The sequence below is a fragment of the Protopterus annectens genome, chromosome 13.part0, assembly GCF_019279795.1.
Source record: "Protopterus annectens isolate FY-2018-M chromosome 13.part0, PAN1.0, whole genome shotgun sequence".
Classification (NCBI taxonomy): Eukaryota; Metazoa; Chordata; order Ceratodontiformes; family Protopteridae; genus Protopterus; species Protopterus annectens.
In genome coordinates, this window is record NC_056747.1 from 915,883,789 (window position 1) to 915,898,357 (window position 14,569).

The 14,569-nt window shown below is 40.6% G+C and overlaps 1 protein-coding gene across 1 annotated transcript in view; it reads right to left on the minus strand.

Annotated features, from left to right (window-relative positions):
* The window catches only part of BECN1 (beclin 1), a 1,139,297-nt gene that overhangs the window by 555,395 nt on the left and 569,333 nt on the right, over positions 1 to 14,569 (minus strand). The window contains exon 6 of the mRNA XM_044054677.1: positions 11,522 to 11,612. Coding sequence (XP_043910612.1) covers positions 11,522 to 11,612 — 91 coding nt within the window. The remainder of the gene's footprint in view (positions 1 to 11,521; positions 11,613 to 14,569) is intronic.

Below are 14,569 nucleotides of genomic sequence, written 5' to 3' on the forward strand. Positions count from 1 at the left end.
ACAATGAACAAAACATGCTGGAGGGATAGAATCCTGACCCAAAGACTCCCCATACTCTGGAACAGACTGCCCATACATGTCAAGCAGAGCGCCGCCTTGGCCCTCTTCAAAAGGAACCTTGACGATTGGATGGGAGATAGGAAATTCACCCCAGGGATCACGTCAGTCGCCCTGATAGACAGGGGTCCAGGGAAGTAAATATTGTGGGAAGAAATATCTGGGGAATTGCTTGGCTAGGCTTGTATGGGCCCTAGGGCCGATAGCCTAGTACCAACCTATGAATCTATGAACAATCATCTTTCCCTGCATCTCACATTATTTCCCTGGTCTACTACTGGAAGTTGGTTATTTTCATATTTATTAATTTATAGGTCAGACAACCTTATATTTGTTCTATTTTATTTACTGTGTGTAAAGTTGTTCAAAGGATCATAAGTCCATAAATTAGTACCAGGTTAATGGTCCTTGTGTGCCGCTGCAAGCCTAGCCAGTTACCCCATGTGAGAATCAAACCTTGTACTTGGTGCCTATAAGGTGAACACCTAAAACGCTCTGCCAACCTCCCACTCTTGTAGACAAATTTATGTTCTTTAACTATATACATATTACTTATTCTGATCTCTTTTTATTTGTTTGCATACTATATCTTGGACTATTACTATATTCCTAGGTTTTATATTTTAGCTAAAATCCTAGTGTAGATCATCATAACAGAACATTTATATTTATCCTTATATATTCAATACTCTTTAATCTAGTGCTGCTGCTAGAATTAGTCCTAATTTTTCCTTAAATGTTATGTCTAATAGTAACTGAACAAACATCTGAAAAATCTTCTCTTTTAAGATTCAACATATTAAGTTTTATCATTAGAAAGAGAAGACAACAATAAAACTTTTTTTATCAGAAGTGTCATTCCACAGGCTAGTACATAAAGTATCCTTTTGGTATACTGCAAGCTTTCAGAACTTAACTGACAGTAGTTTAGAATGCAATTCACTGTCTTTTGCTTATAGTCTAATTTGCATTCATTGACATCTTAGCATAAGATTCAAAATATCATGATTTACTTTTAGACAGGAAGAAGCAACTCCCACAGCATCACAAAAGTGCTCATTACTCTAAGCTGCTTCAAGCTGGTCCTCATAACAAGGGCTTGCAAACGAGCAGTTTATCAGCTACAATTCACAGAAACATTCACAAGTGAATCCAAGCCACCTCTACATTATACATCTGCTATGTCCCTGCTCTTGGCCAGTAATAAAGGAGGGTCAATCCTCACCACAGACACTGTTGAGGGACATTCACTTGGAACCAAAATAGATACACACTGTATTTCCAGATGCAGCTCTCTGCACCAAACACAATTTCCCTTAAGAACACACAGGGAACACACTACTGTCCTATGGCTGAGTTTGCATCTCTCTCACCAGGCCTCAAACAAGACTTCACACTGACCACAGCTGCAGAGCTGAGTCCTCAGCCAAGCATTCCAAGCCAAGTCCTCCACCACACTCTCTATGAAACCAGTGTTCTGTGTCCTTGCTCCAAGTAGGTCACACACACACACACACACACACACACACACACACACACACACACACACACACGAAAGGCTGGCACAGATTTACTGCTATGACCTCTCTGCCCAGACTATAAGGTAGATACTGCCCACCAGAACACTCCAAAGCCAGTTACTACTCTAAGACTCTTACAAGAGTACCCAATTATACTACCAACACAAATGGCAGTGTTTGACCAATGCAGAAAAGCTTTCAGGAGCAAACACAGTGTCACCAAATAAATATAAGTATTCTCAGCGGTTAATATAAGTATTCTCAGCGGTTAAAATATTCTCTAAAAGACCAGCCACAATGAAAAGTTTAAATATATTTAATAATAAATGAACATGGAAATACTAAATACTCATTTCCAATAAACACTAGAGTTTCACTGACAGAAAATGTTAAAAATAACTCAGATGGATATATTCACACAGATACAGAAAAACAGTACTTAACTGATCTCACCATATTTCCCCGACTCATCTAAAGAATTATTTTTCCCTGGTTACTTACTAAAGCAAGACAAGATGAAGTGGGTGAGCGATCCTTCTTTGTCAAGTTTCAAAAACAGAGTGCCCTGAGACTTCTGTCGCATGTAGAAATAAAACATCATTTCAGTGCTGGATTTAGAAATCACATCACATGCATCTGGCCATTTGACTTCCAATTCCCTCACCACCCCCTTTACTAGAAAATTAACCAGAATCTAGCATGTGCGTGTCATAATACACACACACACACACACACACACACACACAGCTTTGCTAAGATGTGTTATAGCATCTGGAAGCTGTAAAACCATTTCAAAAGCTTCCACCCTTCCATCATAGCAATTAGTTCACCCCCAAGGAAAATACAGTAATTCCTAGTCCTGGTTTTCACAGAAATTTTGCCTCTGGCTGCAAACAGAATTTTAAGATACTATCTTTATGGCCTAAACCAGGTAATTTAATTTCAAACTATTTTTCAAAGTTAGCTGAACTAAGCTTAACCTCTTCTCTTCCAGTATCCTCTGTTACAATAAATTAATTTCAACAGTTACAATACAGTTTGACATAGAGGTGTATTTCCTTTCTGTCCAAGACCCACTGTTGGTACATTTTTTTTCCTCAACGGTTGGTTTTATCTTCATTTTGCTCATATTCAGCAGTGTTTGTTGCCACATTTTTAACACAAACAGCTTTACAAATACATTTTCAGCACAAGCACCAGTACAAATCAGTTTGATATACAAATGACATACAATTCATTACAAAACCCCAGCTAGCTATGCCAGCATATGTTACACATCCACTTCCCTACTTCTCCTGGCATAGCTGGCAATATACCTTATATCATCACAACATCGATCCCTCAAACCCTTCCAAACCATTACAAAAAAAAAAAAATCACAATATTTTACCACTAAAAAGCTGTTGTAATTAAAAAAACAACATTTAATGATTCAGTAAGCACCATTTGTGAGATGTTTAATGTAAAGCGAACTGTCATTTTTTAAGGAGACATAGCATATAAACATGCATTAAAAGAATGACACTTGTGTGATCCAGGTTTAACTTGTAAAAGAATATGAATGTTACTCTCATTCCAACAGTAACTTTTATGTATGTACAAAAGTTTTTTTATACTTTGCTTGTAACTGCTGTGAGACTGGAAAAGAAGTGCTTATTTTCAACTGTTTTCTGCACTTCTGATTTACTAAACATTTGCTGCATATCTGTTTATACTGTGCAACGTTTTTTTTTTTTAGACTTGGTGAATTCAATCAAATTTAATCCTTACCTCTGTTCTGATCTTGCATATCCCACCCACCCGCTTATCTGCTGTTGTGGTGTTAAAGCTTGGTAGCTTTGAGTTCCCAGTCTCTAATATAAATTTGATATTGGACACTCCCCCCAGTCCCATTACATCAGCTCATTCTACTGTGAAAAGTGAAGTTGTGAAGGCCCACCCCTTTAGCTTCTCAACCTTGAATAATCTTCTGTCTCCTCACATTCTACTAAAAACAAGAATTGTGCCACTTCCTACTTCATTTTGCGGGCTTAGTTCAACTGCAATTAGTTTGCAGCATTTAATTACAGATTGTTGGTAGCCGTATTAAATTGACTGACTGACTTGCTGCTTTATTTGAGCTAATTTACCACATCTGCAGTGTTTTAAAGCAATTTACTGATTAACTATATGTCATTGCTATCTACTGCAGTTCATTACTGTTTAACTGCATTTTGTTATTGTTCAACTGTGTTTTTTCATACTGTGACTTTTGTTCTTTTGTCTGTAAGTGGTTAATCTGTGCTTCTTTGTATTTTACTGTGTTCTAAACCTTAAATTAAGTTGCATAGTCTAAATACAGGTTTGCTGCATCTGCAGAGTTTTCAACCCTTTCTGAGGTATTCCAGCTGCAAATTTCCCTTAGTAGCACTTGTGTGATCACCTAGTAGTATTACTGCTCTTAGACCTTTCACCCTTTACCCTCATAGCATTCTCTTACCGCTCTCCCTCAGTTTCTGACAAATATGGATAATTTCTTACATTTTCTCCTGCCAGTCTGGTTGATATGGGCATCCTGAGACAGTGCAGCAACTGCCTCATGTACACGGACAACCCTCCACTATTACCACTTACGAACACAATTTGTGAGAGATGCAATTACATGAAGAACCTAGATTCATTGCCCCCCCCCCCAAGTCAGTACATCTGGCAATGAGAAGGTTGTCAACACAAACATCACACTTCAACCACCACCCACATCTACACAACACACCTCCACATATGTGGAGGTCCTCAACAAAAACATACCCAAACAAGACAGATCTCAGAGGCAAAAACACATGTGAACTCCACTCCCCACCACAAAGTCCACACGCCTGTGTTTCACTCACAGCCACCAAGGCCTAAACATAAACCCAACATTAGTCATAGGAGACTCCATTGTGAGACGCACAGATGTGCCCCACACCAGGCTGGATAAGGAGAAAGTCACAGTTATTTGCCATGTGCCAGAATCCGCAATACCAACCATGCACTCAAGTCTCTGATCAGGTACTGTTAGGACTCTGTCATAATTCATGTTGGCGTGAATGACTTGAGACGTACCTCCCTGGACTATATGAAGAGAGACATGATAGAGCTCAATGAATGAGTGTCCCAGGCAGGTATGTTCCTAGCCTTAAGCAGCATTCTACCATCACCCATAATGATGCCTCAATAACCACAGAAAATTATTGAATTTAACAACTGGCTTAGTTGCTAGTGTCATTCCAAGGGGATCCAGTACCTGACAGCCTGGGATGACATGAGTGACAAACCACAATGCTTTGCAAGAGATGGCCTGAATCCGTCTCCCTTGGGCTTCAGGCTCCTGGAAAAGGCTCTTGCCTCTCCCACAGTGCCCTTTTTAGGCAATGCCATGAGGTCAAAACTACCAACATGAAAATTTCATCAAAATGCAAATTAAAGGTCGTGCTAAATGCTAGGGAGTCCAAACATGAAACTGCACACACTGCAAGCATTTTTAACCCTGGAAAATGCTGACATTTGTGCAGTCACAAACCTGGTTTAATGCGGCAGAGAGCACCCCAGCCATACAAGGTTACTCATCCGATCATACATTCAGACCCCAAACCGTGGGCAGCAAAGCAAAAGGAGGTGGAGTTGCAATATATATAAAAGACATACACACCTCCAGGCTGGTCAAACAGTATGACACACAGGAGATACCCCAGGTGTAGTTAACAATTGACAAGACCCCTATTCAAATCATTATCTAGCTATAAGCCTCCAATTTTGACTCAAGATGCCCACTCCACTTACCTGGGCATCTTTGAATCTATCAAGATTCAATCCTTTACACTGATCCTGAGCTGCTAACTATCCAATCATAGATTGGAAGAAATATCATGCCAAAACACAAATGCCCAGATATTCCTTGATTTTATCAATGCAAATACCTTACACCAGTTGGTCGACAACCCACACAAGAGGTGAGAATATCTTGGACTTGGTATTAACCAACATGAATAACCACTGCTGCATCCCTACAGTGTCAACATATCTGGTAAGATCAGACAACAAACTGGTCACTTTCAAAGTCACCATCCCCAGCTAGGGTCAAACAAAAAAACTTTTCCAAAGCAGATTACAACTTCCTGAGGGAGGGTATAAACAGCTTCACAGCCCCCTCCCCATACATACGAACTGGCACATATGTCCAAACCTACAAAGTACTATACCAGCATTTATACAGCAGCATGGAATCAGGAATACCAGACAGGACGAAATCCTCCTCTTCATGGAAGAGTAAACCTGTCTGGTGGACATCTGCAACATATAAATTCTTAGAAAGAAAAAATTTGCTGTCCAGGACCAAGAAGGAGCAGGTGCCTAATTGGAAGCAATCTCGCCTTAGCCTGAGCAAACAAATAAGAGCACTAGTGAAATCCTCCAAAGCAAACAGAATCCAAACTGGCCACATCTGCTAAAGACAATCATAAGGCCTTCTTCACATATGACCACAATCACAAAGGAAGCACCCAGATCTGTTCAGAGCTGGTGGTCAAGGACACCACACACACAAACTCTGTAGATGTAGCCAATCTGCTGGCTGACAGGTTAAGTGAAAACTTCACCCCTCTGTCCCATCTGTAAATGAGAACATCCCCAGTACTTGCCCCCTCCCCTTATCTCTAGGGAGCAAGTCATCACTGCATTCTCAAAGGCAAAAAATACAGCCTCCATGGGAGCCAAAAACATCCCAAGCTGCATCCTAAATGAACTCAGGCAGGAACTTGCAGCACCAATAGGCATCTTATTCAACCATAGCCTGAGTACCAGCTTCATTTCAGCCTAGTGGAGGACAGCCACTGTCATCCCTTTGCACAAAGGTGGAGCATCCACAGAGACAAGCAATTACAGACCCATCAGCCGAACTAGCCTGATCTGCAAGGCCATGGAGCGGTTTATCATGGACCTCATCAACAAGGACACAAACTCTAAATATTCAATCCCACAGTTTGGTTTCATCAAGGGGTGGTCATGCCTGTTAAATCTGGTTGACTTCTTTGAGACAGTCACCAAAGCCATGGACGAGGGGAAGATGGCACACTGCCTACCTTGACCTGGCCAAAGCCTTCAATATTATTCCTCACTTAGGTATAATAGATAAACTGTCTCAACTATGAATCAATCCATAAGTTACCAGATGGGTAAAAATTAGCTCACTAACAGAACCCACCTAGTTAAAATAGGGGAAGCCAGCTGAAGCAGCAGTAACAAGCATTCTACCCCAGGGACTGGTCTTGGGGTCTCTGTTTGGGATATACTTATCTGAGGTGCAGGCCAAAACCAGGCTATGGTTGATCAAGTTTGCAGATGACTGGAAACTGGGTGTTGTCATTAATTCCCCTAGTGATGTGGACATCATCCAAGAGGGTCTAACCCCAAACAAATGACTGGTGCCAGAAACATGGTCTCAAATTGAATGCCTATAAAATGCATCATCCCAATTGGGGAAGAGTGCCATCCCCACAAATTATCACATTAATAATAAGGTCCTAACCATGCAAACAGTTGGACTTGGGCACCCAGGCTGATAGCAAACTGACTTTTGATCACCATATTGCCTCCACTGAATGGAAACCTTTCTGCATGGCCCATCTCATTAGTAAGTGCATCTCATCCAGGGACAAGGTGGTCATAACATCCCTGTATTCTTTCCTTACAAGACTCATTACAGAGTACAGTGCCCCTTTCGGCATGTACCTCACAAAACACATACACCAATTGGAGAGACTACAGCGGTATCTCACCAGGAGAATCCAGGGCCTCAAACATCCACCCTACGCAGACAGGCTAAAGGCCCTGTCCCTCTACTCAGGTCTCCTACAGACTCCTCACAGATGACCTCTGTCTGGCATAAAAAAGCAATCTCAGACCCCACCTTGATGGGACTGCTGCATATCTGCAAGTCAAGCTCCACTTGAATAACCCACACGCGTGACCTCAACCTGGTCTGTGACATCAATAGGACTTATTGGCGGGACAGATGTGTCCCAGGGACTCCCCCCTTCTGTGGAACAGACTCCATCTTCTCCACGTCAAGCAGAATACCTCATTAACCCTTTTTAAGCGCAACCAGGAAAACTGGATGGGGAACAGAAAATACACCCCTGGGATTCCACCTGTGTCCCTGCTGGACAGGGGCATCAGGTGCTGACTTGTTGGAACATGGGCTAAATTCTTGGCTAGGCTTGTAAGGGCCTCAGGCCAACAGCCTAGTAACTTCCTATGATCCTACATAGCATAACTTTGCTGGGTGCTATTGCATGTCAAGTACACTATCAGCAGCAAGCATTTAGAACTATGTAATGACAGAAAGTGGTTTAGAATGCAATTCACTGTCTTTTACTTATTATCTAACATGTACTCTTTGACATCTTTGCTTACAATTCAAAAATACTATGATTTACTTTTAGGCAGGAAAAGGAACCTTGACAGTTCTTAGAATTTTCAGAACTCCCACAGCAGCACAAAAGTGCTCCGGACTCTAAGCTGCTTCAAACTGGTCCTCATATAACAACGGCTTGCAAATGAACAGTTTGTCAGCTACAATACACCAAAGACATCCATGAGTGAATCCAAGCCAAGTCTACATAATATATCAATCCCTCAAACTCTTCAAAACCAGTATATATATATATATATATATATATATATATATATATAAATAATTGTATATATATATATATATATATATATATATATATATATATATATATATAAAGTTTCAATGTATGTTAACCACTGAAAAGCTGTCTTTAAAGAAACAGCATTTAATGATTCAGTAAGAACTACTTGCATGAGATGCTTAATATGAAGCAGACTGTTATTTTTTAAAGGAGACACAGAATATAAACTTACATTAAAAGAAATGACAGTTATGTGAGATCCAAGTTTAACTTTTAAAAGTGTTAATGTCAGTTTATTTGATAACATTCCAATAATAACTTTTATACATGTAAGAAACTATATTTTTTATACTACAAAAAGTCACTGTTCAAAAGGTTGCATTCTAACAAAGCCTTGATGCGGATTACATACACTGATTCTGATATACCATTCAACCAGAGTCTTCCCTGTTGCAAGCACTTAACAGTCTTAAAATAATTTATCTGTGCCTTAAATTTAAATTTAGTTTATATAAAAAAATTTCTCTCAGCAACCCCAACCCTGTAGTACAGATGCGTAGCAAGAACCCTTTTAATTGAAAAGGAAAATAAACGTATTACTGTATAACAGATATTGTTAGCCATTTTTATCATAAGCATTGTTATTGTATCTGTTGTTGATGCCATTAAGTATTACAGGCATAGTGCCTTTGTTACTATGTTTTTACTGAATTTACTAATTCCACCTTAATACATTGCTGTGCAGTAATCTTGGCTTTTTCTGGCTTATGTAATGGCATGTAAAAAAAAATGCTGAAAATAGAGTGCATGGAGCCATACCATTTAAAAGATGCATCGTTGCTTCAGTAAATGGCGGGTAATTAAGGTTTGTTTTCCTAGTAAAGAGGCCTCTGGAATGTTCCGAAAAAAAAAAAAACATGCAACATGGGACTGAAACACAGGGCCTTACCTAAAAATACATTTGCTTAAAACATCTGCACGGAGTATCTATTTTCATCAAAAAACGAAGGTGCCATCACAAGTACAATCTCAAAGCTAAATACATAAAACTATACACCATTCTGCTTCTCAGATATAAAAGTATCAAAAGGTCAGAAAGGACCGATAGACTCACAGGATGTGCAATAAAGTGATAGAGCTGCAGACCCCTCCTCTTTGTGGATGCGATGTTAAAGAAATAATGCATTGTGGAAAGAAATAATTAGGAGAGAGGCTGGACAGAACAAAGAAAATCCAAATCCTCTCTACCTTGGAAAGATGCACAGTGCAGTGAAACTCATTTACTTTGGACTTTAAGAACAGTCACAAACCTAAGACTTTAGATTTTTAGATATTCATCTTCTTGCTCCAGTCATACTTGGACTATGGTTTGCTACTAGCTAGCAAGCAGACAGACATTGAAAGGGCTCTGCTGAAGGACTGATATAACTATACATTCTGGAAAAGGACTGGGACATTGCATCTTGCTGATTCAACGACTTGCAGATCCAAAACATAGATCCATTCTTAGTGAGGGAAAGTCGAGTCCTAGAAAGAGGTATTAAACCAGAACTCTCAGCAAATTAATTGGACTTTAGCCAACAAGAGGAACCAGCACTAGACTGCAAGGAATTGTCATCAATTTTGTGAATCCCTCAAAGAGAGAGTGGCTAGAGAATGCATAACTATTTCTCAGTGCTCATCAAGGATTAAAAGACTCAAGCATGGACTCAGAACTCTTGGTATGTTGCTTTCCTTATCACACTGCCAGGAACAAATGCAAGGTAATTTGATGTTTTCCTCACTTTTCTGCCATACACCATGTTAATTTTTACTGACTGATGCCTACTCTAAGTCAATATTTTTTTCTTATGTGCAAATAATTTTTTTTAACAGAAAATTTGCCCCAGTGCATGCTAGCTATTTTAATTTTGGCTTAACTAGAACATAGAACAATAGGTTTTGGAAAGGGTGATAAATAAATAAATGTTAAGCAAGCTTATCTTTACTCGCGGACAAATCTATTATTACATTCTAGTCCACTTGTTCTGACAGAAGGCTGAATCTCAAATTAATTCCCAGGCTCAGTTAGCTTCCCAGTTGCTGAATGAAGCAGCCAGCTGGGCAGGGAAAAGAATGATCAGATGGAATGATGTGAATCATGTTCCAATGTCCCCTCCCAGGACAGAGAGCATGTCTCCCTATCCTGGGTGGGTGTGAGGGGGGGATGGGGTAACATGTCACATGTCTGGGGTGTGCTCAACTTATGATCGTAGTGGAGACCAGCGATGGGAGGGAGGTGGGTGACAAAGTCTTTGCACCACCACCCTGCACCATTCCCACCCCTTGGGACCTCAAAGGGATGCACACAGAATGACGGAGCTTATGATTAAATCCCCTGTGATGGCTGCCTATGTGATAGACATGCCACCACCATGCTCTTGCTTTAAAAAGGAAACGAGATTGCTTAGAAATGATCTATGTCTCGCTTAGAAGGCAATCCTGGACTCTCCCCTACTAGAGATGCTCCATATCCGCAAGTCTAACTCCTCGCAATTGAAAGGCCTAAATCTAATATGCAATATTAGCAAAACCTGCTGGAGAGACAGGTTTGTCTCCCAGAGGCTGCCCCATCTCTGGAATAGACTTCCAGTACATGTCAGACAGACTACCTCGCTGACCCTCTTTCAAGTGCAACCTTAATGAGTGGATGGGAAACCACAAATTTGTCCCAGGGGTTCCACCTGTGTCCCTCACTAACAGGGGCAAGAGATGCTGACTGAGGTTTCTTTTTTGGGAATAAACTTTTGGTTAGGCTTATAAGGGCCCCAGGGCCATTAGCCTAGTAACCTCCTATGAGCAAGTATCAGTAGCAGCAAAAGTGCTCTATGGCTGGTAAGTATGTAAAAATAAATACTCAAAAGAAACACTAAAACTTTCTTTCATAACAGGTTCATATGCAACTACTAGGTTTGCAGTCCAGCAGCCAAATGAAGAACCTAATCAATATTTCTAGTTGCCCCCAAGCACTGTCCAGTTAAGTGACTTGTTCAAAGTCGCACAGTAGGCAAATGAGACCTGACAGACTCAAACTCTGAACCACAGAACCTAAAGCTCGCAGCCTTTACCCTCTGCATCCAAAGAAACAGCAATCATACCAGCTATCAATATTTAGTGCAGTACAAGGTTCTCATATACCCAATACCATTTATTGATCTTTTTTTTTCCCCGTTTTACACAGGATATTACCGGATGCCTGTCACTGTTTATAGAGATATAAAAAATTCTTGCCTTTAATTTCCGACTTAAATTTTCCATAGTACCTCCATCTGATGCCTCACCAATCAACGTAAAGCTATTTGCACTTTCCGTAGATGTCATTCTAGTAAGAGAGAAAAAGGTGCATTAGTATTTAAAGTTAAAAACATGCAGCATGCTGTTAAAATAAAAAGATGTGATGTTTTGGGTGGCGTCTCTTTATGATACACAAAGCATTCATTTGCATCATATACTAACTGTGCACACTAACTGCTTCAGGTGATGGTATAGCACTAAAGGAAGAAAATCTTTAGGACTAATTACTTTACATTTTTGCCTTAAGGTTCCTAAAGTATAGTTGTGTAAAATCTTAGCATATCGACAGATGTCCCTGTCCTCACTGTTACAGTATTGATAACACGAGGGATTCCTTACCAAGGGAGACCCAATGTCCGACCAGTATACCAAAGCCTTTTACTACTTACAAGTAAGAGAGACATCGCACGTATGCTCCCCACATACATAGGGCATAACTGTGATGTCCGCATGTACTATCCTCTGAAATGAATGCCCTAGAAGGAACACCAGTCCAACTAAACAAAGAGGTGATTCACACATCCATAAGAAAAAGCAATACCCAGGGACTTTGTACGAACAGAATACTTTAACAGTGAAAAGAAAGACTTTTATCTTTCTGGTAAGATTTTACACAACTATCCTATGACCTTCTATTCTACTGTTGCAGTATTCATAATGTGAGAGGAGTACTAAAGCTCATGAAGAAACTTGGGAGGAGGAAGGGGCAGTACAGCTCTTTTGGGAGTGGCCAGAGCAAATCTAGCTCTGGAGATTCCATCCAAACTTTTAGTGTTTGGTGAAGGAATGTACAGAAGTCCAGGAGGCTGCTTCAAGAATAGAATTAGTGTCCAAACTCTCGAAGAAAGCACCAGAAGAAGCCACAACCCTAGGAGAATGAGCCTTAACAGAAAAAGTAAGGTTCTTACCATGAGAAATGTAAGAAAAAGAAATAGCCTTAGAAATCCAAGAGGAAATAGTTTGCTTGGAAACAGGCAATTCCAAAAGATATGAGATGAAAAGAAACAAAAAGCTGATCAAATTTCCTGATAGCCTTGGTTTTAGCCAAATAAAATCTGAGTTGTCTATGCACATCCAAGGTGTGTAGTACCGTCTCACTAGGAGACTGTGGAGAAGGAAAAAAGGTGGGCAAATGAATGGATTGATTAAGTTACAACTCATTCACAACCTTGGACATAAATTTATTTATTTATTTACATTGTTTTATCAGGAAATTCCAACTGGACACAAGTCCTTTTTCAGCAGAGGCCCGGGGAGAAAAGCTCCACAGAACAATAAATGAGAAACGGAGTACACGAAGAACAACTGAATATACATACAATAGTAAATAAAAAGAAGTTATGTTCTTACCATAACGTTCCATGTGAATTGTTCATCTCACCTTTGTTCTTACGCATGGGTTCGGAGCCGATCCTCCGCTCCGAGACGGCCACATCTTCAGCTCTGCATCTTGAGAAAGCTCAAGGCACAGTCCTATCCCATAATCCCCTAGTGCTAATCCTCAGATCTAGTTTGCTAACACCAGAAGATAACAATGCGCCCTAGGCGCTCGCAGTAAATTAAAGATAAGGGGCACCAATGCCCTAAATACCTAGGTACCGAGAAGTGTACCCTGACAACAGAAGAAGCCAGAGACTGAAAGGAAGGTGTTGAAGACAAGCTGAACTGGAATCCAAATCATCCCGTTCTCCGAAAAAACCATAGACCGGGGGATGGAGGGTGGGTAGTAAGAACAAAGGCGAGATGAACAATTCACATGGAATGTTATGGTAAGAACATAACTTCTTTATGTGAAATTGTTCAATCTCGCCGTTTGTTCTTACGCATGGGTAGCGTCCCTAGCTCCTTTACCCTGGGTGGCTCATGGAAGAACGTTCCTGAGGACCGCGGAACCAAAGGAGGCCCTATCTTTGGAGTTCTTGTACAACTTATACTGGAGAATGAGGGTATGAGGCTTCGCCCAGGTTGCTGCCGCACAAATAGTATCCAACGGCAAACGGGCTGCATGGGCTAGAGATGTGGCCATCGCCCTGGTAGAATGAGCCTTGGGTTGAAAAGGTAATTGCTGTTTCGCCTGCGAATAGATAAATTTAATACAATTTGTGAGCCATTTAGACAAGGTAACTTTCGTAACCGCCATACCTTTTTTCTTTGGTCAGCAAAGGATATAAATAGCTGGTCTGATTTCCTGTCATCTTTTGTCCTTTGCAAATAAAACCTGAGTTGTCTGTGGACGTCTAATTTATGCAGCATATATTCCAACTTGTTAGTGTGATTTTTGAAAAAGGTGGGAAGTTCGATGGATTGGTTAATATTTGAAAGTGAACAAACTTTTGGGAGAAAAGACGGATTGGTGCGTAATGTCACTATCCGAGTGGAAGATCAAGTAGGGAGGTCGAACAGATAGCACGTGTAATTCCGAAATTCTACGAGCGGAGGTGATAGCCACCAAGAATAAGGTTTTCCATGACACGAACTTAAGAGAGGCTGTGGAGGCTGGTTCAAAGGGGGGTAACATCAACTGGGATAAAATTAGGTTAAGATTCCAAGGAGCAACCGGGTTACGAATGGTAGGACGGAGGTGGAAATTGCCTTTCATAAATGCCTTGCATAGTCTGTGGGACATGATGGAAGAATTTCTTTCATCCACATGAAAGTTCGATTTGGCTGCCAGTTGGACTAATTGTGGACGATGATGCTCCTTCCTCAAAGATCTTAGACAGAAACTCCAAAATTTTGTGCACCGGTGCTTCTGTTGGATCTAATCCTTGTTGTAATGCCCAATAAGAAAAATGTTTCCACTTGCTCCGGTAAGTCTTTGTAGTGGATGGTTTGAGAGAGGAAACAATTATGCGTTTAACCGGAGGGGACAAAAGGCTTGACCTGGCTAGGATGGGAAGAGGAGCAGCCAAGCTGTCAATTTCAGGGTCTGCAGGGATGGATGAGGGGCTCCTGACGCATGGGTCAAAAGGTCTGGAACTGGGT